The sequence below is a fragment of the Anas acuta genome, chromosome W (assembly GCF_963932015.1).
Source record: "Anas acuta chromosome W, bAnaAcu1.1, whole genome shotgun sequence".
Classification (NCBI taxonomy): domain Eukaryota; kingdom Metazoa; phylum Chordata; class Aves; order Anseriformes; family Anatidae; genus Anas; species Anas acuta.
Window position 1 is genome coordinate 2,052,125 of NC_089016.1, and position 23,909 is coordinate 2,076,033.

General features: G+C 53.2%; 1 protein-coding gene across 1 annotated transcript in view; it reads right to left on the reverse strand.

The window, feature by feature from the left end:
- LOC137847096 (scavenger receptor cysteine-rich type 1 protein M130-like) overlaps positions 1–23,701 on the reverse strand; it is a 60,267-nt gene extending 36,566 nt beyond the window's left edge. The window contains exons 1-11 of the mRNA XM_068665371.1: positions 23,589–23,701; positions 22,320–22,634; positions 20,854–21,162; positions 20,310–20,615; positions 19,875–20,201; positions 19,480–19,794; positions 19,040–19,354; positions 18,509–18,553; positions 18,113–18,421; positions 17,725–17,760; positions 15,696–15,848 (exon numbers count right to left, since the gene is read on the reverse strand). Coding sequence (XP_068521472.1) covers positions 15,696–15,848; positions 17,725–17,760; positions 18,113–18,421; positions 18,509–18,553; positions 19,040–19,354; positions 19,480–19,794; positions 19,875–20,201; positions 20,310–20,615; positions 20,854–21,162; positions 22,320–22,634; positions 23,589–23,655 — 2,497 coding nt within the window. The 5' untranslated portion in view covers positions 23,656–23,701. The remainder of the gene's footprint in view (positions 1–15,695; positions 15,849–17,724; positions 17,761–18,112; positions 18,422–18,508; positions 18,554–19,039; positions 19,355–19,479; positions 19,795–19,874; positions 20,202–20,309; positions 20,616–20,853; positions 21,163–22,319; positions 22,635–23,588) is intronic.
- Positions 23,702–23,909: the final 208 nt, after the last annotated feature.

Sequence of the window (23,909 nt, forward strand, 5' to 3'; positions counted from 1 at the left end):
ATGTTTAACCTGAATTAACTACTGCATGTGTGAATATTTCTGTGTCTAAACTTCAAAATAATAAATGCAATTACTTTTTATAAAATGAATTTTTTTATTTATTTTATTTTATTTTTTTATTTTTTTTAAGAAATAGCTTCCTCAGAGAACTGAGTCCAATCTCTGTTAGCCAAAATATGGTCTTGAATCTAAGTTCATCACATTGGCATGAGTGTCTGCCTGTAATGTGCTGTGGAGGTTCGCTATTAGGCTTTGTGCGTGGCAGCAAGGTCATTTGTGAACCTCATTCACTGGAAACAGGGAAATGTCAGAGAATCTATTTAAACATGTATCATTTCTCTTTTCACACCTAGTCTCTACTTTTCATCTGCAGTCCCTTCTCATCTGCTCACATTTTTCTTCCAGCACCAGTAGCAAAACAGATGGGCTCATAAGTCATGGGGAATTTATGCTGTTTCAAACGTGTGTTACTGGCCACAAGATCTTTCTTTTCCTATTGTTCAATGAATGGGACTAGATAAAGCACTACACTTCCCTGATACAATTGCAGATTTTTGTTCGTTTGTTTTTTGCTTTTTGTTTTTGTTTTTTTTTTCTGGCTTCATCCCTGATGAATGTCTTGTATTTTGAAAATATGTTCTTAAATATATCTTAGATTTTTCCCTGCGTTTCCTTTGGTGAAGCTTGATTCTTTTGGGCTACCTTTAATTTATTTAATGTTCAGTGAGGGTCTGATTTTATTTAACATGCAAGTGCAACTTACCCCCCCAGTCTTAATGGCATTGCAACCACATGCACTGCACTACATATTTATTGTAATACTCCTCCCAGCTTTCACTGTATTCATTGTGTCTAGTTTATTTCTAGTCACTATATCCACATTACCCTTTTCCTGTGGCCTGAGTGGCTTCTGAGCATATTCCGTAAGGAAGCAATCCTGTATTACTCTTATAATCATGCTTGCTTAATAGTTTTTTCCACTAACATTTTCCTAGGAAATGTCTAGGTAATTGAACTCCTCCACTGGATCATTACGCTGGATTCGATACAGACTTCCTTCATCTGTAAAAACGTTTCCTGATATGCTTTCTCACCCTTTCCTGAAAGTCTCTGGCAAGGTCCAAGGACTAACTTTTTCCATATCTCATTCTTCAGTTTACTTCCAATAGTCCCTGTTGTGTCAGCCAAAATCCTAGTGTCATTTATTTCTGTTTATTCAGTATTTGCCCTGTACGTAAGTTACTCCCTCCCTCATTACTTTTGTTTTACCTCACCCACCCGCAAACTTTATACCTTGGTAATTTTATCTCCCAGTTGATAGCTTGATTTAACCAAGTCTCTGTCATTCCAATGTAATCATAATTTTCCCTCAACACATGTTTCTAACACAGCAATCTTGTTACATACATGTATGTTTCTAGCATTTGTAAAACACATTCATCCTGTTCTTTGTCCTTTATGATCACTTTTTTTTTTTTTTTGAATGTGTAGAAAGAAAGGGTTTCCACATTGACTTAATTTACAAATTCAGTGCCCCTTTCTCTAAGCGTTAAAGTCCTTATCTTTTTTGTTTGTATGAACTCTGGCTTCTGAGCAATAAAAGAAAATTAAGACTCTTTAAATTGCTCTTCTCATCTCATTCTGAAAGTGTTTCTTCAAAGTCAATCTCTTTTGATTTTGAAAGGTTGTTAACCTTTCTCTTTAGGGAAGAGACCTCAAACTTCTCTTCACAGAGGATTTTGAACTAGTATACCAGTAGTTAGCCTATAAGATCAATCCTTTGCCTCCTTTATTCCTTTGAAAGTTACTTAAATGGTAGACCCACGTGATTAGTTCTTTCTTTGTCAAGCAGACACTCATGCTGTCAGTCCTCTCTGGGTGCCAATACCTTCAGTGTGGGCTAAAATTCCTGGAAGCTTTCAGACACCCTTTCAGTATTTTGAACTTTTGTCTGGTTGAGAATTGGAATATTGATTTACTTGTCTGGGTTGCTTATGTCGTCGTTCCCCCCCCTTTTTTTTTTCTTCATTGTTCTCCTTTTCTGACAGAGATAGGGTGATACAGAAGAGTTTGGATGCTTATTAATCAAAAATAAATCTAATTTTGGAAATGGAAAACAATCACTTATCTACCTGAAAATGGCAGAGAGCTGCTCTCTAGCTATCTTGCAGCTGTCCATGGAAAGTACAAATCTGGGCTCAGAGGGCTGAAATAATTACACCCTGTTCTATTTTGAACCAGTCTAATCTTCACTCCAGCTGCTTCTGCCAAAACACAGGGCAGCACCTTAACTATCCAAATGGCTGATTAAATGATAGATTTACCACTTTTCCTAATCTGAGAAAAGCGCAGTTCAAAAATATGTGTTTCTTAGTTGAATAAAGACTGAAGAAAAGGTGATTTTTCCGTAACTCAGATTTATAGCTTCTCTCTTCCTTTCCTCCTTTCTCACTTTCACTATGTCCTATTGTCAGCTGTTCCTCTCCAGTTGCCTTATTTTACAGCTATTGCTTCCCACTTCTTTTGATATACATGTATTTACCTATAACCCATGTCTACATCTGCACACCAACCTTCTCTTGTCTAGCTAACCGGAGACATATTTCACTGCAGTTCTGTGAGCTGCATGAGCTCTTATGATTCTGCCAGCTGATGAAGATTGACCTGCTGTAGAGGGAATGAAAAACTGGGACGTCTTTTCATTCTTCCTGTCAGTAAAACACCTGCTTCTAAGCCTTCCATTAAGAAAAATAATAATGAAAAAAATCCACCATATTATATTACAGTAAAACTACACAGTGCAGGGAGATTGATTTAGGCAATATGTGTTTATCCAGATTGTAATATACTTCAAAGTCTGAGGGTGAGGGCCTCATACTTCAAAGAGCTCTAAGGATTCATGGAGCAGTCTGAGAGTGCCGTGTGAACCCATCAGCGTGGACACAGATCTTGGAATCTAGATGTTCGTGTTTGACACATGAATGAACACATGAATGAACATTGGGCGGTTGGGCAGGCCTGTAACGGCTGCCCGTGCTGACGGGGAGGCTGCTCGGCCGCCTGCTCCTCCCACTCAAGTGTCTGCTCTAGACACAACCTCAACCAGAGGGAGTCAGCTTCTTTTTCCTCTCTAACTGCAAGCAGGATGGTGACATGATCAGGTCAGGACACGAGTGACCACTGCATGAGGATGAGGGGACAGGGATGGCCTTGGTGAGTCGCTGGAGACCCTTGGGCACTCAGGCAAGCGCTGCTGATGGTTAGAGGGGGATGCTGCTCCATTTGGTGCTTTCCTCTTTCAGACAGAAACATCCCTAGTGATGAGACCGGACCATGGCACACTGATGGCCTCTCTCGCTTAGTGAACTTAGCCAGAAAATATGGCAACACTCTACAGCAGTTAAGACAGCCCCAAGCCATTCCCCACCATGGTGTCACGCTTAGACCAGGAGGGCAGTGACCGCTCCATGTGGACAATGGGAAGGGAGAGCTTTGGTGTGTTGCTAGAGACCCTCAGGCACAGAGGCAGGGGATGCTCGTGTTCACAGAGGGATGCTACTCTGTATTGTGGTGACTGTCTTTTAGCCAGAAACGCACAGCGATGGAACCAGAGAATGGCACATCCTTGCCACTCTCCCTTGAGAAGTGAGCTGTAAGGAAGAGCTGCCAATGCTCTCCAGGACAGGTAAGATCGCCCCAACTCACACCCACCAGCCTCTAACAGCAAGCAGGATGGTGACACGCTGCCAGGAGGGCAGTGACCGCTCCATGAGGACGACGGGATACGGACAGCCTCTGTGAGTCGCTAGATACACTTGAGCAGAGAGGAAGAGAGTTTTTGAACAAACCATAAATGTTTGTTCATTGTCTTTTGTATTATAAAAAACAAGGAGTTCGGTTTGAGGAGTGGGAGTTGCGAAAGCTCCCTGCTGAAGTAAGGAGCAGTATAATGCTTGGCTTGACACTATGAAAATTCTTTTGCTTAATGTAACAAAAAAAGAGAACCCCCTCCCCTTCTCTCCTTCTGCACCTCAGTTGCCTCTTTTGTTCAAAGACACTGTTGCAAAGCTCATGTAACCACCTCCTGATAAGTTGTTAAACTCATGTATCAACATCCTGCCTTCCTGTCTCATGCTGGGCCAACATGACCAAATAAAAAAAAAAAAAAAAAGAAGTTGAACCACAACGCCGAGGAAGACTACGGCCTTCATCTTCACGACCACCAGAGGGACAGAGATGACCCCCTAACAACAGTGCGCACAGTCACAGAACATACCAGGATGTGCTGCGTAATCCCGGAATTACTAAGATATAAAATGGTACCCTGGCGGGGGTGAGGTACGCGCCGTTGGTGGAGCAGAGACTCCCCTGCTGCCCAGCACTGTTTTGCTTGCTGTTGGCTTACTCAATAAATTCCTTTCTATGCTTAATACAATGCTCTCTGAAAATTAATTAAGGGGGCAACTTATAACATTGGTGAAGAAGAATGCAGCCTAATGTACGTCCATTTCCTGAGCCATGGCTGGCCCCAGCGTGGGGGCTGCTGAGGAAGCCCAGAGTTGCTTTTGTCCCAGCAGCTGTGGTGCCAGCAAATAGTAGCTGTCCTTTTACTGGCCTGGGAGTGTCCCAAAGGTGCTGGGACAGATGGCAAATGTCATCCTGGAGAGGAATCTGGAGCTACCCTGTGCCTGGGGCAGGCTTCTTGTGCTGGCCTGGGGACTGGGACTGGACCTGTGGGACACAGGCACTCTGTGCTGGGGATCTCCCAGGCAAGAGACCAGGACTCCTACAGCTTCACGGACCTCCATTTCCCGAGCCATGGCTGCCCCCAGCCCCGGGGTTGCTGGGGAGGCCCAGAGCCACCTTTGTCCCAGCAGCTGTGGTGCCTTGCGAGAGGCTGCAGCTGTGGTGGCCATGCCCAGAGCCCTGCAGCAGCCTGTGGTGGGCACTGCCGTGGGGCCAGCCCAGCCTGGGCTGTTGGGCTGTTGGGCTGGGATGGGCTGGACTGGGGAGAGGGCATCGAAGTGGGGAGAGGTGGGCAGGGGCTGGGCTGGGCAGTGCCCGGTACAGGGCAACAGCAGCATCAGGGTGTGGTGGGAGCATTTAGGGGAGGACTATCAGCAGGGCTTGGTGCTGCAGAGCCAGGGCTGCGCAAGGGGAGCCCAGAGCTGCAGGGGCAGGGGAGAGGAGGCCGCTCTGGGCCCTTGCTGGCCTGGTCAGAGCAGGAAGGGGGCCCAGGGCATTTGTCCCCTCACCATGGCCTGCTGTCCTGGTTTCAGTTAGCACAGAATTAATTTTCTTCCTAGTAGCTGGTGGAATGCTGTGTTTTGGCTTAGGATGAGAAGAGTGCTGATAACACCCCGATGCTTTAATTGTTGCAGAGCAGTGCTTATACTAAGCCAAGGACATCTCAGCCTTTTGCTCTGTCCTGCCAACGGGCAGGCTGGGGGTGCAGTAAGAGCTGGGAGGGGACAGACCCAGGACAGGTGACCCAAAGTAGCCAAAGGGGTATTCCATACCATCTGACGTCATGCTAAACAATATATAGGGGTGGCTAGCCGGGGGGAGGGGGCCGGACTGCTCGGGGTTAGGCTGGGCATCGGTCAGCGAGTGGTGAGCAATTGCATTGTGCATCACTTGTTTGTACATACTATTATTACTTTCCTATTATCACCATTGTATTATTATTGTTATTATTTTTATTATTATTTTGTTATTATTATTTTCCTGTCTTATTAAACTGTCTTTATCTCAACTCACGGGCTTCACTTTCCATTTCTCTCCCCCGTCCCAGAGAGGGAGGGGGGAGGGTGAGCGAACGGCTGCGTGGTGTTTAGCTGCCGGCCGGGTTAAACCACGACACCTGCCAGGACCTGCAAGGCAGTCGTGGAGCATCCAGGACCAGGCTCTGCACTGTGGCCACAAGCCCTGCGTGCCCTCCTCCTGCCATGCTCCATGCGGTGGCTGCAGCAGAGGGGACCCCCAGACAACCCTTTCATGGGACAGTGACAACCACGTCACCCCAGCCCTCTCCAGTGCCTTCCTTGATGCTCTCTGATGCACACCAGGACCTCCCCGTGCATGCCAGCCAGCACATCTGCTGAGGGCCAGCGTGGCTGCTGCAGGGGCAGGGAACTCAGCATGGCCCTTGCAGCCCCCTGCCCTGGGCCTGCCTCTCCACTTGGCCTCAGCCCCGGCCTTGTCTCTGCTGGCAGGAGGGCTCTTGGCATGTGCTCCCTGGCCTCCCCTCGCCTCCACAGAGCTGCTGCCCACTCAGGCTGCTGCCACAAACATGTCCTCACAAGCAGCACCACCCCTTGGGCTGCTTCTCCTGGCCTCCCCCACCCCACTGCCTTGACTCCTTGTCTCTGCTGGGTCCCCTCTTTGTCACCCAAATGTGTCCCTTGGCTGTCAGCTCCCTCTACCTTGACCCACAGGATGGTAAAGATGGGGTGGGACATATTGCCATGATGTGAGGAAGTACTTTTGTAATCTGCATTGGTGATGGCACAAAAAGACACTTCCTTCAGCAGTGATCTACATCCTTCTTCAGGTAAATTTTCAGGATCTCTATTCATCACAGGAGAAGAAATACTGATGGTCACCTGTACTTGCATTGTCATCGCTTTCTCCATCATGGTGTACTCCCTCATCTTCCAGGCACTTCCACCCATCTAGAATAAACAATCCCTGTTGAATGTCTCCTTTCCAGATGTCTGTCTGGACCTATGCACTTCCCATGGTTCTCCTGAATCTTCCTCCCCTTACTCTTTGATCATTCAGACTGCTCTCACCGACCCAGTTGCTACTTTGAGATGCATTGAGTTCAAGCTTGCCCATCGATTAGCGGTCTGCCTAATTGTTTCTGTAGCAAGCTCCTCATCATTTATCATTGAATTAAGATCATATGGAGTAATAGTAATCTTAATACCTATAAATTCCTATCAATGAGTATAAAATACTTAATTTACAGTCATGGTTTTGGGAAGGTAAACCTGACTGGAGACATACAGGATGAAAGCTTGTTTTGCTGTTTGGAAAATTGCTCCTTGTTTATTCCTGCCTGTTTTATAATAAGGAAGAACCTTTCTGTGTGCAGCCAGGTCTCTAAGGAAAGCAGGTGGGAGCTGGTGCAAAGGGGCTATAACATCGAGCTGCAGACTTCAGTGCAGAAGTGTGGTGTAAGGAAAAGTGATGCAAGCTCCAGGTGGCCAGTGAGAGAAATGTCAGGGTTGGGGTGGTGAGGAGCAAGGTTGTCCATGCACTGTCAAACCTCAAGTGTCTGCTTTTCCTCCTTTTTTTACAGGAGAAGCCCAGGATTAATATCAATTCAAGAAAGATGCTCAAAACTGAAATGCAACAAAATTCATCCTTTAAAATTAGAAGAGGCATTTATTAGGTGCTTTTTGAAATCTTCCTCCTTAACTACACCATGAAAGCTCTCCAATTAGCTGTTCAAGTCTTGAGGACATGAATAACACTATGGAAGACATATGGTTTTTTTAGGTGCTTCTGCATTTTAATGAATTCCATGGTGGATTTTGGTGCCTAGTCTGTGAACATCAGGTACTGAGAGGAGAATGATGCAATTGCTTGAGAAAGTAAAGTCAGAAGGAAAAGCTGAAGTGACTTGGAGTATTAATGGGCCCCACTGAGGGCTGTTACCAAGAGATTCTCCTCAGGGACTTGTTAGGGCAGATAATTGGAGGCCATGATTACAGATAGGCAAAGCACTGTGCTGAGAAAAGTCTGGGTTTGTTGTGCTGAAGTAAAAGGGCCAGGTCCTGACTCCAGCCACTGGAAGGGAATGTCCTGCACTCCCATATCTGGCTCAGGGCTCTTGCTGGCAGTCTGTGGGGTGTGGTGGGCAGTGTGATGCCATAAGAACAGTGGTATGACTCCTTCCTGCCTCTACACAGGGTCTCAAGAAAGCAATAAGCCCCCTTGCAATGACTTTCATCTCCTCAAAAGCTCTATCCAAGGGGACAAAAAAGTCAGGGCTGCTGGGGCCTTCTGTTCTTGAGAGCACCCACCTCTTTGTCCTCTCTAGACTTTCCTATGCTGCCCCACACTTTGCCCTATTTCCTTGAAAGATGAAGACACCCATCTCTGTTCTTCACCTTGCTCTCATCCTGGCATTTCCATCATTTCACAAATTTCTCATCAATCCTCACTGGCTTTTCCTTCAAACGCAAAGCCATGCTCTGATCAAAGACACCCTTTGGGTGACCTCTAGCACCACGGCACAACTCTTTGAGGGACATTTCTTCTTCTTCATGGCCAGTGCCAACCTTCCAAGGTGTACTTTCTGGCAGGTTTTTCTCTCCTGCTCTTTCCTACTACCAAAGAAAGCTCCATCAGGGTGGAAACCACTCCTGAAGTAGGCATCGCAACCTGTCATCCTTCTTGCAGTCTGTCAACTAACCAGACAGAAGTCACCTCACCAGGATCTTCCAAGCCATGGTCCGGCTGCTGACCTTACAGACTTTTCTGCAGACACACCTAAGCCTTGTGCCTGCTGCTGTCCAGTCATGGACTCAAACAGAAGGGACAGGACAACCCATATGTGGGCCTTCTTTCTCTCTGGGTCCTCCTGGGTATGTAGGCAGAGGGGACCCCATAGTCAGCATGCCAACCAGGTGCCTTCTGCTGGCCTACCAGGACCACTGGCAGATGTCAGCTGAAAACTACAGTTCCCGGGTAGAAATGTGACCTGTTTGCTGCTTCAGACAGAAGTGACCTCACAGTCCCTTTCTGTGACACATTCCTGCTGCTGCCATATCAACTGCAGAGACAGAAGTGACCTCATAGTCCCTTTCACAGGCCAATTCCTCCTGCTGGTTTGGGAGATCCTGAGGCAGAGCTGAGCTCATCAGAGCATTCCCACCCATCTCCTCCTTGTGGCCTACAAGCTGATCAAATCCATGGCCATTCACGTTCATTTTGAATGCCATGTGACTGCACAGCAATCTCACGGTTCCTGCCCTGCCCCGAGAGAACAAGAACCTAAACTTAAGGGTTAGGATAAGGGTTAAAGGTGAGAAGGTTAATGCACAGGAAGACAGGCTTTGGATGATAGATGTTCATGTATGGCATTGGGGACTACGATGAACCCTTCTGGGTGAGTGATTAAGCAGCTCTTTAGTGGGAAGGTTTGGTGTTCTGCTTTGGGTGTCAGGTCTGTGGTTAGGGTATGGGCAAGCTGTTTGTTTGAGGGTTTTGTTAAGGTCTGCAAGAAGACTAGGGTTGAATAGAGCATTTTAATGCTAGTGTTAAGGGCAGGGATGAGGGTGAGCAAGAGTGGAAAGGTAATGGAAAGGGGTGATGGACTAATTTTGGCTTCAAGGGATATTGTGGTCAAAAATTAGAGCAGTGGATTCCTGTCAGGGTGTGGAGTGGCATTTAGATTTAGGTATTAATGTATCAGGTTAAAATAGGGTAAGGGCATCACATGACTGCTTTAAGTCAGCTTTATGGTGGGATCAACATTACCTGAATATTCTTACCTCTCCAAAATCGTTACCTTCTGCTATCCAAGCTCCTCTTTCCTCCTCCAAATCTCACATCTCTCCTGGCCAGGCTCCTCTTGCCTTCCTTGTAAAGAAGTTTTTCCCAATATCCAACCTGAACCTCCTCTGGCACAACATTAACATATTCTCCCTTGTCCTATAAAAGGGCACGTGGGAGAATAGACCAGTGCCCACCTCTCTACAGAAGGATGAGGAATGGGATCCCTCAGGTGGATCCCATCCAGCCCTACTGACTTGTGTACATCTAAGTGCTGTAGCAGGTCTCCAACCATGTCCTCATGGATTATGAGGGCCATATTGTGCTCCCCATCCCTTCCACCAGATCAGGTGGATGGGTACTCAGAGAAAAACTGGTCTTGTTGCTAAAGACTGAGGCAAAGAAGGTATTAAGCACCTCAGCCTTTTCTTCATCTCTTGTCACTAAGTTTCCTCCTGTATCCAGTAAAGGATGAATATTGTCCTTAGTCCTCCTTTCTGTGTTTCTGTAATTATAAAACCTTTTTCTGTTATCTTTAACAGCAGTAGTGAGAGTGAGCTCCTGATGAGCTTTGGCCTTTCTAATTTTGTCCCTACACAGCCTCATAACATCCTTATAGTCCTCCCGAGTGGCCTGCCCTCTTTTCCAAAGGTCCTAAACTCTCTTTTTCTTCCTAAGCTGTAGCCACAACTTTCTGTTCAGCCAGGCCAGTCTTCTTCCATGCTGGCTCATCTTTGGGTACATGGGGATGGACAGTCTGCTCCTGAGCCTTGAAGATTTCCTTCTGGAGGAGTGCTCAGCCTTTCTGGACTCCTCTGCCCTTCAGAACTGCCTCCCAAGGCACTCTGCCAACCAGTGTCCTGAACAGCTCGAAGTCTGCTTGTAGAATGCCTCATCTGTCTCCTCATCCGGGTTTGGCGGTCAATAAGATATCCCCACCAGGATGCCTGCCTTGTTGGCCTTCCCGCTGACCCTAACCCATAGGTACTCAACATTATCATTCCCAGATTCGAGTTCTGAAACATCAAAACACTCCCTAATATAGAGGGCCACACCACCATCCCTTCTGTTCTGTCTGTCTCTTCTGAAGAGCCCATAACCATTCATTGCAGCACTCCAGTCATGGGAGTGGTCCCACCACGTTCCAGTGATGGCAACCAGGTCACAGCATGCCTTTTATTTTTTTATTTCTTTGCTATTGAGCAAAAGCTACAGTTATATTATATTGTACATGCAATAATAAAATCTCTGTTTATGGCCCAGAGGAATTAGGCACTTCAAGTGTCACTCAGATGTCACTCTGCCATGTCCAATATCACCTGGTGTCTGCCTCTGAACAGCTCCCTTTTGGCCTCTTTCTCTATTCAAAGTGCTGAGAGCTGAGAAAAGCAGCTTACATGCTGCCTGGTTTGTACCCACCTGAACCAAGGAAGAGGAATCCCAACTCCAGTGGGATTCTGTGAGGCACGGGGAGGCAGCTAAGCCCCCTTATAGGGGAATGACAAAAAGGATGACACAAAGCCTTTTCCACATGCCTCCCTCACCTGGCTGTGGTCTCCCTGTTTCTCAGCACTGCCTTCTTTGCCTACCTGAAGCCCCCCTCTATGTCCTCCTCCTCCCTTAATCTTTTCCTGGCAGTTCTGTACTCGGTGGTGCCTCCAGCAGAGAACCCCCTCATCTACAGCATGAGGAATCAGGAGCTCAAGGATGTAGTATGGAAAGTGATGACTGGAGGTTTTCCAGAAGGAATAAACTGTCTGTGTTCTTAATCTTAACTGTATACATACCCAGAAATCTTTCTATTTGTTTCTATTTTTTTTTCTTTTTACTTTGCTTTACAGAATCACAGAATCACAGAATTTCTAGGTTGGAAGAGACCTCAAGATCATCGAGTCCAACCTCTGACTTAACGCTAACAGTCCCCACTAAACCATATCCCTAAGCTCTACATCTAAACGTCTTTTGAAGACTTCCAGGGATGGTGACTCCACCACCTCCCTGGGCAGCCTGTTCCAGTGTCTAGCAACCCTTTCAGTAAAGAAGTTCTTCCTAACATCTAACCTAAAACTCCCCTGGCGCAACTTAAGCCCATTCCCCCTAGTCCTGTCACCAGGCATGTGGGAGAACAGGCCAACCCCCACCTCGCTACAGCCTCCTTTAAGGTATCTGTAAAGAGCAATAAGGTCACCCCTGAGCCTCCTCTTCTCCATGCTGAACAAGCCCAGCTCCCTCAGCCGCTCCTCGTAGGACTTGTTCTCCAGGCCCCTCACCAGCTTCGTCGCCCTTCTCTGGACCCTCTCAAGCACCTCGATGTCCTTCTTGTAGCGAGGGGCCCAAAACTGAACACAGTACTCGAGGTGCGGCCTCACCAGAACCAAGTACAGGGGGACGATCACCTCCCTAGCCCTGCTGGTCACACTGTTTCTGATACAAGCCAGGATGCCGTTGGCCTTCTTGGCCACCTGAGCACACTGCTGGCTCATATTCAGCTGACTATCAACCATCACTCCCAGGTCCTTCTCTGCCTGGCAGCTCTCCAACCACTCATCTCCCAGCCTGTAGCTCTGCTTGGGGTTATTGCACCCCAGGTGCAGGATCCAGCACTTGGCCTTGTTGAACTTCATGCAGTTGACCTCAGCCCATTGGTGCAGCCTATCCAGATCCTCCTGTAGAGCTTTCCTACCCTCGAGCAGATCGACACATGCACCTAGCTTGGTGTCATCTGCAAACTTACTGAGGGTGCACTCAATGCCCTCGTCCAGATCATTGATGAAGATGTTGAAGAGGACCGGCCCCAGCACCGAACCCTCGGGAATGCCACTAGTGACTGGCCTCCAACTGGACTTGACTCCATTTACCACGACTTTTTGGGCCCAGCTATCCAGCCAGTTTCTAACCCAACAAAGTGTGTGCCAGTCCAAGTCAAGAGCAGCCAGTTTCTTGAGGAGAATGCTGTGGGAGACGGTGTCAAAAGCCTTGCTGAAGTCAAGGTAGACCACATCCACAACCTTTCCCTCATCCACCCAGCGCGTCACTTTGTCATAGAAGGAGATCAGGTTCGTCAAGCAGGATCTGCCTTTCATAAACCCATGCTGACTGGGCCTGATCGCCTGCTTGCCCTGCAAGTGCTGCATGATGACTCTCAAGAGGATATGGCCAACTCCTCTGCCAGTTCTCTCAGTACCCTTGGGTGGATCCCATCTGGCCCCATTGACTTGTGCACATCCAAGTGCCGTACCAGGTCACCAACCAGTTCTTCGTGGATGGTGAGGGCCACATCCTGCTCCCCATCCCCTTCCACCAGCTCAGGGTACTGGGTATCCAGAGAACAACCGGTATTGCCGCTAAAGACTGAGGCAAAGAAGGCATTAAGCACCTCCGCCTTTTCCTCATCTCTTGTAACTAACTTCCCCCCCGCATCCAGTAAAGGATGGAGATTCTCCTTAGTCCTCCTTTTTGTGTTGATGTATTTATGAAAACGTTTTTTGTTATCTTTAACGGCAGTAGCCAGATTGAGCTCCAGATGAGCTTTGGCCTTTCTAATTTTGTCCCTGCACAGCCTCGCTACATCCTTATAGTCCTGCCTAGTGGCCTGCCCACTTTTCCAAAGATTATAAACCCTATTTTTTCTCCTAAGCTCAAGCCACAATTCTCTGTTGAGCCAGGCTGGTCTTCTTCCCCGCCAGCTCATCTTTGGGCACGTGGGGACAGACCGCTCCTGCGCCATTAGGATTTCCCTCTTGAAGAGCACCCAGCCTTCCTGGACCCCTCTGTCCTTCAGAACCGCCTCCCAAGGAACTCCACCAACTAGTATCCTGGATATCAAGAGAACAACCGGTATTGCCGCTAAAGACTGAGGCAAAGAAGGCATTGAGCACCTCCGCCTTTCCCTCATCTCTCATAGTGTTTCCCACAAAGAAATATCATTGTTCATACCTTCCTACACTGTATGTACCTGTCTCACGTGACTCCAAGTCTTTGTAAAAATTGTGGGTCAGGCTTTCTGTGTATTTTAATAATAGAAAGGACCATGCATTGACTTACTTGCCTGATACCCTTCCTTGTAGACCTGTGGTGGAGCTTCAGGGGCACGTGGCAGATTGCAGAGGTGGAGGGAAGAAGGGTCCTGCCATAGCAGCACTGCCAGGGTGCAGCATTGCCAGGCTGCACCTGTGATTGTTCCCTGTTCTTGGACAGCACCCACAGAGACAGTGAATTCACCTGCCTCTGTACACAATAGGTGAGAGGGATGATGGCAGGCAGGCTTCTTTCTGGAGGAAAGCGGGAGCTTCCTGGAGAGCCCAAGCGCTCGGCAGTGACAGTGTGTGCCAGGGAGTCAATAGCACATGGAGCCCATAGAGCACGGGCACATCCCAGGTGGAGCCACCCTGAGGTGCTGAATCTGGGTTTGAACAGGCAAAGGAGAGCTCTGCAACTCCAGGGACACAGCAGGCATAGGGAAAGCTCTCTGTTGAGTTATTTGTTACACCTCTGGTGAAATTTCATGGATTTAATACAGTGAATCACCCCAAAACATATCCTGACGTTGGAAGTGGGTCACTTGTGCATCATCTGACATGGGAAGTGGGTCACCCTTGTGGGTCCCTTCCAGCTCATTCCATGAGTCTCTGACTCTGAAGAAGGCCGCCTATCTGTGCCGGCTATCCATGGCCAAGGAACCACTTGTGTGGGAGGCAGTCAGTGCCAGTGCCCCCCACCAGCTGGCTCTGCCTCCCCAGCCTGACCAACACGGCCCTGCAGAGTGCCCCCACGGCTCCACTCACCACAGCCCCCTTCCTCTACAGAGCAGCACCACCAGCTGGGGGGCTGTGGGTAGCATGGGCAGAGGCTGCAGGAATGGCTGCTCAGGCCATCGTCTGCAAACTTACTGAGGGTACACTCAATCCCCTCATCTAGGTCATTAATAACGGTATTAAACAAGATAGGCCCCAGTACCAACCCCTGGGCGATGCCACTTGTAACGGGACGCCAACTGAGGTTAATTCCATTAACCACAACCCACTGGGCATGGCCCTCCAGCCAGTTCTTCACCCAAAGGAGACTATACACAGACAGGAGAGACGACCCAGAGGGATTAAATAGATGCTCCAATAGGTGTTCCAGCCCACCATCCCACTACCGAAAGCACCTCCCAGCCTGCAGCAGAAGAGCCTGCTGGGGAAGACCTGGAGGGCTGTGGGGACCCACCAGCAGGAGCTGGTGCCAAGTCCTGCCCAAGGGTCCAAGACATCTCCCTGTTCAGCTCTTGCAGCTGAGGTATCTCCGTGGGGGCCCAAGGCAGCAGAGGGTGGGCACTGCAAGGGATTGTTTCTTGGGGCTTCCCAGAGATCCACTTTGTCTGGAAACTGCCTGTGGCTGGCAGGATGGAAATGTCTCTTTCAGTAGGAATAGTGTCCAGGGACCAGGGGCTCTGTCAGCCCCAAAGCCAGACCCCAATCCTGCTGGCTCTAAGATGAGCTCCTTCCAAACCGCTGAATATTTGAGCTCTTCTCCCCTCCATCCACCTCAGGGAGACACCCTGATACCTGGGCAGGGAAGCACTGGATCTGGGGCAAAGCCCCCAGAGGGTTTTAATATGAGGAAATACCAACACACAGCATAAAAATAGGGGAATACCAAGAGGGGAAATACCCATGTGTGTCTGCTGACTGCTGGAAAAGGGACACCATTCCCTGGCACTCACGGCTCTCCCAGTGGCACTGAGCTCTCTTCCCTCCCGGCTGTACCCAGCTGCTCAGCAGGGCTGGGCTCTGCTGGCCTGGGGCTCTGGAACTCTTGTGCACGGGACTCTGGTGTCACATCCTGGGTGTCCTCATGGGGAAATGCCAGAGACACCTCTTCAACATCGTCATAGCCTGTGGTCCCCAGGAAAGGTGACGAGGTGTCTCCCTCAGCTCCATGGACCACAGCACTTCTCCGGGACTGCAGGCTTCCCCCTGTAAGCATCAAGGCAGGTTGCTGTGGTTGGGCCTGTGGGGTGCCCCTTGGGCTGTTTATCACCTTCCTTGTCCTCACCAGCCTGAGACACTCGGCCCGTTCTCCAGCCCCCACAAAATATCCCAGGACAGGTTCTCCTTGTGGAGGTGGTCAGGCTTTCAATATGGCATGGATTCTCCTAGGCCTGGGGTTGGCACCTAGCAAGTGGCAGTGCTGCATTGCCCTCTCACCTGTGGCTGCATCCCTGGACCCAGCTCCTTCCTCTGGTGTCCTGGGCACTTCCCAGTTCCCCTGCCCAGGGACAGGATCCTCCCCTGGGTCAGAAACCTCCCCAGCATCATCATAGCCATCTGCTGGGTAACCTCCAGGCAGGACAGGGACATCTGAAAGGAGAGGGGAGGTGGTGGCAATGAGAAGAGATGTCCTGCAGAGCAGAGGATGGGAGGGTGTGTGGGGACACAGGGCTGACATGCTGCTGGTGTCAGGGTCACAGCAGAGCCTTCATGCTTCCAGCTCTGTTGATAACACTCGGTGGCACTGCTGTCCGTCTGGTCTGTCTGCAGGGAGGAGACATGGAGACCTTCCTCCCCGCCCCCCCATCCCTGGTTGTGGCCCCAGACCATCCTCCTGCTCACGTGCCTGGGGTAGGGCTGCAGCTGGGTCAGGGACCCCTCTGAAAAGGAGGCTGCAGAGAGCTGCAGTGGGTCCTGTGGGATGAGCCCTGCTGCCCTGACTGGTGGTCAGCACTGCTGGGGATGGGCACCCACAGAGCTGGGGGTGCATGGGGAGGAGACCAGTTCCTTGCAAAGAGACAATTCTCAGAGGGACTCCAACAGCTGCCCTGGGAAAGCCCTTCACTTAGTCCTTGGTTCAGGGACAAGCAAAGAGGGGCTATCCCTTCTGGGATGGGCAGAGCTGGTGGGGAGGAAGCTCCTCTTTAGGGCTCAGAACCTGGATGCTCTCCCAAAATCCCCACAGCCCAGTGATTTTGGGGACCATGGGCAGGAGCTGCAGGACACAGCCCTGGTCTGGGGCAGGGAGAAATGGCCCCGGATATGTGCCTCCACAGGGACCTGCACCCACCTGAGAGACTGAACCTCGCCTGCTTCTCCCACGCCACGCTGTAAGCGATCTCCTCGTACACGGCCTCAGGGAAGGGCTCCCAGGCTCTCCCAGAGCCTGGGGACAGAAGCAGGGCAGGTTTGGGCATGGGCAGAGAGGGACAGGACCCCACTGGACTCCCCCAGCCCCATTCCCTAGGCCAGCACAGGGCTGTCCCCACAGCACAGCCCCACTGTGTTGTGTTGGCACTGAGGCCACATCCCCAGGGAGGGCAGCATCCCCATGGGATGGTCTGGGACAGAGTCAGCCTCGACCCATCCCTCTGGAGACAGCCCTCGTGCCCCTTTGGTCCCCAGTTCATGTCCCAGTGCAGACCCTGCACCAATTCCCTCATTTCCCCTCCCCATGGAGCTGCTCCATCTCTGCCCCACACAGCAATAGCACAGCCTGTGCCCTGTTGCGGGGTGGCTGACACAACGGTGATGGACCCTGCTGTCCCATGCTCCTCCTGCCAGTGCTGCCCAGAGCACTGCCAGCAGTGCATCCTCCCCGTCTCACCCAGCCCAGATCTCACATTTCTCTTCTCACCCCAGAACGGATGCCTCAGGGTCTGGGCTCTCTCCACCCCTTGATGTTGGTACCCCATGGTCTGTCAGTCAGTGGGGCAGCACATGGGGCAGGAGGCAGCACACGGCTCTGTTTCTGTGCCCCAGAACACCAACACCCCCAGCACCCCCAGCCCTGCCAGGAGGCATCTCCCCCCCCAGAACCACTGGGGAAGAACCCACCTCTGCGCCGAGCCCTGGCGCTTCGCACCTGCCCAGCCAGGAGGGCCAGGAGCAGGCAGAGGAGGGCCCCCAGGATGATGCAGATGACGACAGGCACCGAGAGTCCCTCTCTGCTGGTGGTCGGACGGCCCTGTGGGGGATCTGCATGGGCAGGAACATGGCAGGGGCAGCATCAGACAAGGGAGAGGCTGGGGGCAGGACATGCCACTCCTGACCACACAAGGTAGCAGGGGCTGGGGGGGACAGGGCTGGGTGATGGGGCAGCTCCCACCCTGCTGGGTCCATCACAGACTTCTCCCAGCTCCCTTGATTTCCTGGGAGTCTCACAGCCCAGCAAGGAGCCCTTTCTCCTGGCTGTGGGTCACAGCGTGGACATGGACAGACCCAGCCCTGGGGAAGGACAGCTTACCTGCTTCTGGGGGGGATGTTGCTGTCCTGGGTGCAGCTGCAGGGGAGCAGAAGGAGAGCTGGGCTGAGAGGCTGGGGCTGTGGCACCAGGCAGCCTCTCTGGCAAATGGCCCCAGCATGTGCCACCTGAATTGTCCCTCCTGCGGGGCTGGGCAGGGTGGAAGGGACAGGGCCCAGCACCACTGCTCTGGGCTGCTCACAGGACAGTGCAGGCAGCCCAGGAGATGTGCTGGCACATCCAGCCCCACAGAGGCTGCTCCCCACCCACCACCAGCCTCCCACTCTGCAGGAACACCCTTGCTCAGGAAAGCAGCAGGATCCAGCAGGGCAAATGCCCTAGCCAGCTCCTTGCCAAGCCCCCAGCCATGTCTCCCAGCCCCACTGCTCACCTGAGCAATGCACAGCCGCATCTGCCTTATGCTGGCAGGCACCGCTGTCCCCTGGCTGGGCCCAGCAGTCCTGCAGAGACAGCTCCGTCCCCCTGCACTCCATCAGCCACATGGGGCCCGTCCCCTCTCCAGCTTCAGCCTGGCCCAGGGCATAGACCGCAGAGCCACAGCCCAGCTGCCTGCACGCCACCTCGGCATCCCGCATGTCCCAGGCATTGTCACACAGCGTCCCCCAGGTGCCACGGTGCCAGATCTCCACTCTGCCCGAGCAGCCGTCCTTGCCTCCCACGGTGCGGATCTTCTCCCTGTCTGGGGAGGCAGCGACCTCCCATGGCACCGGGACAGCTGGGGGAGCCCTGCCAGGTGAGGGGGGCACGTGCAGGGGCATCTCCCTACCTGTGCAGCTGGTGGAGTTGGGGCATGCAGCCACCTGCGGCCTTTCTGTCCATGTCCCAAAGGAAAGAGAAGTTGGGCTGAAAAGGGTTGTTCTGGGGGTTGTGCAGAAGAGAGCAGAGCTGACCTCTGCTCACATGTCCCCATGCTGCCTGGGTCAGGGCAGCAGCAGAACCCTGTTCACTCAGGGGACACACACGGTACTGCAGGGGGGACCTGAGTGCTCAGCCCCGCAGGGTCCCTGGTTCACAGAGCAGCAGGAGGCTGTCCCAGGAGGGAGGACTCCTGAAAGCCCTGCATGGTCTCCTCCGAGACCTTGCCTGGAGTTGCCTCTGCATCCCCCAGGGAGGTGCTGGCAGCCCGGCTGTTGACTGCTGCTGGTGGACATGGGTGGCTCTGTGAGTTGAAGACACCTTTGTGCACCAGTAGAAACAGGGTCTAATGCAGGAAGTCAAAGCCCCTCTGGGTTCCTTCTCTACATTTCACCATACCCACTGGGGAACAGGACCTGGTAGCTTGATGGCTCAGATTTACCATTGCAGGTGATATTGGCCTCATCTCGGCTGTCAGTACATGACTGTGGATCCCAGGAAGCAGAGGGACACTGCCAGAAGGAGCTGCTGCTCTTCCCACACTCCACATGATCCAGCCACGTGATGCCAGACAGCTCGGCATAGTTAGAATCTGTTTCCAGATCTCCTTCATTCCCGCAGCCCAGTTCCTTGCACACCAGTGACACCGTCTCAATGGTCATGGAGTTGGAGCAAACGCTGCCCCACGTCCCGTTGTAGAAAACCTGCAGGCGTCCAGAGCAGCCGTCGCTGTTCTCCAGCCTCAAGGCCATGAACTCTGGAAGTAGGAAAGGCCCCAGGGACGTCCTTGGATGTCAGCCACAGATGGCCTTGGCCCTACCTGGCTCTGCCCTCACGCCGGCTTCACTGGCCCCAGCTCCAAGCCCCACTCCCAGCACAGACCTGAACAGACGACTCCCGCATCCTCCTTGTGCCTGCAGTCGTGCTGCCCCCAGGCCTTGGCAGGGCAGTCCCAGAGAGCAGTTTCAGCCCCAGAGCAGTTGACGCCATCCAGCCAGATCTGCCCGGAGCCCTCCCCAAACCGAGCAGAGCCGGCTGCCTCCAGGGCCCCTCCGCAGCCCAGCTGGTGGCAAACGACGGCGGCGTCGGCCAGGTCCCAGGCGTCGTCACAGACGGTGCCCCAGCGCCCCTGGTAGTAGATCTCCACTCTCCCGGCACAGCGCCCGGCCCCTTCCACAAGCCGGACCCGCCGGCTCCCTGCAGCGGGGAGAACCCCGGCCGTCAGGGGCTGGCTGCCCTCCCGGACCAGCACCTGGGGGACGTGCAGCACCACTCACCCTGGCACACGACCCCCACGTCCTCCACGATCCCTTCTGTTGGCATGCTCTGAGGCAGGGAGGTGTTGCAGAGGCTCAGGTCAGCCTCCTGTCCTGCACACCGCACCCCACGCAGCCCCACAGGTCCTCGTCCTCGCTCGGCCCTCACGGGGGTGTAGGCTGCCTCTGCCTCTCCGCACTGCAGCTGCCGGCACACCACGCTGGCCTCCTGCATGTCCCACTGCTCATCCAGGACTCTGCCCCACATCCCGTGCTGGAAGACCTCCACGCGCCCGTCGCACCGGCTCCCTCCACCCACCAACCGCAGGGGCATGGGGTGAGTTAGGCCTGGTGAGAGCAGACATTCAGCCAGGTTCTGCCATGAGCTCCCCAAATTTGTGTGGCCGTGTCACACACCAGGGCCAAATGGACTTTGCAGCACTGCCTAGCACTCACCTGAGCAATTGACAGCAGCAGCGTTCTCCTGGGAGCACGGCGAGGCCCCCAGGGCAGTCACCGGGCACTGCCCCAGGTGGGCTTCAGTCCCGTCACAGTGGAACGAGTCTCTCCAGATGGGGCCAGTTCCTCTCCCAAAATGCCCTCCTCCAGGAATGGACTCAGCAAAGCCACAGCCGAGGTGCCGACACAGAACATGGGCATCCGAGAGGTCCCAGCGGGAGGCACAGAGGGTCCCCCACGTCCCCAGCACCTCCACCTCCACCCTGCCCTCACACGCTGTGCTGCCGTTCACCAGCCTGAACCCTGTGTACTCAAGGACAAAGGAGGGTGAGAGAGGCCACATTTGTGCTCTTGCTCCCACAGGAGCTGCAGGAGAGGCCAAAGGGACAGCATGCCTTTCTCCTCCTGCAGCACTCTAATTTTAGGGCTGCAGAACACCACCTCACCCCACCTGTCCACGACCCAGCACAGCCCAGTGCCCACCCTGCTCTCCTGCCGCCACCACAGCCCCCGTGGGCACCATCCCACTCCAAGTCCTTACGTGTGCAGGTGACATGAGTGCCATTGCTGTGGGTGCAGGCTTTGTCCTTGGGGGCCTCCGTGGGGCAGAAGGAGAGGACGGATTCATTCCCCACACACTGCAGCTCTCTGTCCCAGACAGGACCGGCCCCTTCTCCCAGCTGAGCTGCCCCATGGACAGACAGGGCTGTGCCACATTGCAGCTCCCTGCACACCACCTCAGCAGCCTTGGCACCAAAGTGGGAGTGACAGACAGCTTTCCACTGGTCCCTGTCGTAGACCTCCACACTTCCAGAGCAGGGGCTGTCCCCTCCGACCAGCCGGACAAATCCTGGAGCAACCAAGGAGACCTGTGAGTTCCCAGAGCCCTCTGGCACTTCCATGCCCACCTCCCACCTCATCCCTAAGGCAGCCACATGCAGAGCCCCATGGCCAGCCCAGCAGCTGTCAGGGGGTGCTGATGGCACAAAGAGGTCAGGGCCCCCCTGCTGCTCCTCAGAAACCAGCCCAGCACCCATGTCCTTTTTTCCAAGCCCCCAGCAGCAGGCACCGCTCAGACAAACTGCTGCTGCCCGGAGTCCCTGGGCTGCCCGGCCCCAGACCCAGCACTGCAGCACACGCAGCACGTGGGCCTGGGGAAACAGGCCCAGGAACTCGGGGCTACTTCAGCCTGCTCTGCCCCACAAGGCTCAGGCCAGTTAGAAGAAATCCGTGGATCTGCCAAGAAGCCCCCCTGTTCCCAGGGAATGCTGGGGCTCTTGGGGAGCTCCTGTTAGATGGGGCACATTGGAGGATCCTCTGCAAAGTGGGGTCCTCTGGCAGGGACAGTGTGGTGCTGGGCATGCACGTCCCCAGCCACCTACGATGCATGGGTCAGGAAAGCAGGCAGAGAGCAGCTCTTGGATGACACGAGCTTCCGGTGTGAGGGGAGGCAGAGAGGAGAGCCAGGAGGTGCTGGCACAGCCCCTGGGGCACAGGGCAGGCAGCAGAGGCTGGGACACAGGTCAGCACTACCTGGAGGGGCCATATCTCAAAGCACTGGCTCTCATGGGGTGACTGTGGGACAGGAACAAGGTGCCATTTGGCACCCTGCTCCTCTGTTCAAGCCCAGTGCTCCTGCCCTCTTTTAACAGCCCCCTTGCTTTGGCTGAGGTTCTCTTGTCTGCTGGGGGTACAACCCAAAAGTCCTGGGCCATTGCACGCCCTTTCCTGAGGCTGCTGGTGGCTGGCAGAGCTGGAGGGTGGGGGCTTTCCTCTCCCAGCCCCAGGCACCTCCCCAGGCTTGGCTGCTCCAGCTTCAGGGCCAGACTCAGTGTGCTCCCACTGGGCTTTCCCCAGGGACAAGGGACACCAGCAGTGACAGACCCAGCTCAGAGTGCAACTTGACACACAGAGCCATTTTCTGGTGTCTACTTGTTTCCTGAGGTCACAGCCAGGTCCTTTAGAAGTGTCCTCATCCCAGAAGTAGGGAACAAGTTCAGTCCTTACCTGAGCATGTCACTCCAGCATCCTCACTGTGATCGCAGTCTGTTTGGCCCCACCCTGCATGCATGCATTCAGACAGGGCAGATTCCATGCTATCACATTCAACATCATCCATCCAAATGGAACCAGATCCTGGTCCAAAGTGTGCCTTCCGAGGAGCTTCGAGAGCAACCCCACAGCCCAGCTGCCTACAAACCACTGCAGCATCGGACATGTCCCAGGAGTCATCACACACGGTCCCCCACCGGTCCTGGTGTTTCACCTCCACTCTCCCAGCACAGCGACTGCCGCCATCCACCAGCCTCACCTCCGCAGCCCCTTCAAACAGCAACACAGGAAGGGTCAGGAGAGTTTTGAGCCCCACATTGCGTGTCCATGAGGACCCCCTCCCCAGGCAGACTCCCAGTTCCCAGGGTGGGATCCCTGTCCCCATAGGCTGTCTCAGGGGCAACGGGGGGTTCCTCCTCTCCCCATGGGCTACACTGGGCTGGGGGTACCCAGCTCTAGCCCTCCTGGGCCATTTGCTGCCCCACAGCACTCACCACCTCCTCCCACCTCAGTGGCCCCCTGTCCTGCCCATGCCCACCCCCACACAACCCCCAGCCCTGCACAGGGCTCCCACTCCTCCCCTTCCCAGTGTCCCCCAAACAGACCCATGCCCCTTGAGCAGCTTCCATTGCCCATTGTCTGCCACAGACACCTCCCAAACCCACTGTCTGGGTTGACCACAAGGATACCAACAGCCCACATCCCTTCCCCATCCCTACTGTCAGACTGGCCCCTGTGCTTGACCAGGGCCACCAAGAAGAACATCTCTCGGTGCAGATGCCCCTTTTGTTAATGAGACACAACCTGCCCTCCTGGAGTCCATGTTTCCCCAGATCCCAGGGGCAGGGAACAGCACACAACCCCTCTGGGACAACCCAGACATTGGCTGTGCCCTGGAGCTCACTGAGGGCCACTCTCACTGTCTGGGACTCCTCTAGATCCAGAGGCACAGTGCTGGGGATCAAGGGGTCCCAGAAAGGTACCCAAGGACAAGGTGTCTAGAAATGAAGTCAGGCTTGGGCTGCCAAAAACATGGGAGATGTGAAAATGAATTACCCCCTCCCACCCAGACAGGCACAGATTAAAGAACAGAGCTGAGAGACTGAGCACCTTCTGCCTCTCATATCAGTGGTGCCTGAAAACAACCCCACTCCCAGAGAGATCCCAATGGCCCCACTGCTGCCCACTGTCCCAAGGCTGTGGAACAGAGAAGCTGGCACTTACCTCTGCATGGCTGCACCCAGAGGAGCAGACACAACACCCAAGGGGACAGGAGTCCCTCTGTCCCCATCCTGAGGCTCCTGTCCTGACAGCACGGCCCTCCTGCTAGAGCTCCTGGGGACCCATGGGGCAATGGCAATGACGGGAGGGCAATATATCTGTGCAGATGCTGTCCCAGCTGCAGGAGGAGCCAATCGAAGCAGAAGGCACCTTTTTAGACGTTATCGGCACTTATCTCCCCTCCGACGCAGCCCAGCTCTCCAATGAACTTCTCCAGCGCTCTTCATGACCATATATGAGGGACGGCTCCGCTGCGGCTCTCAC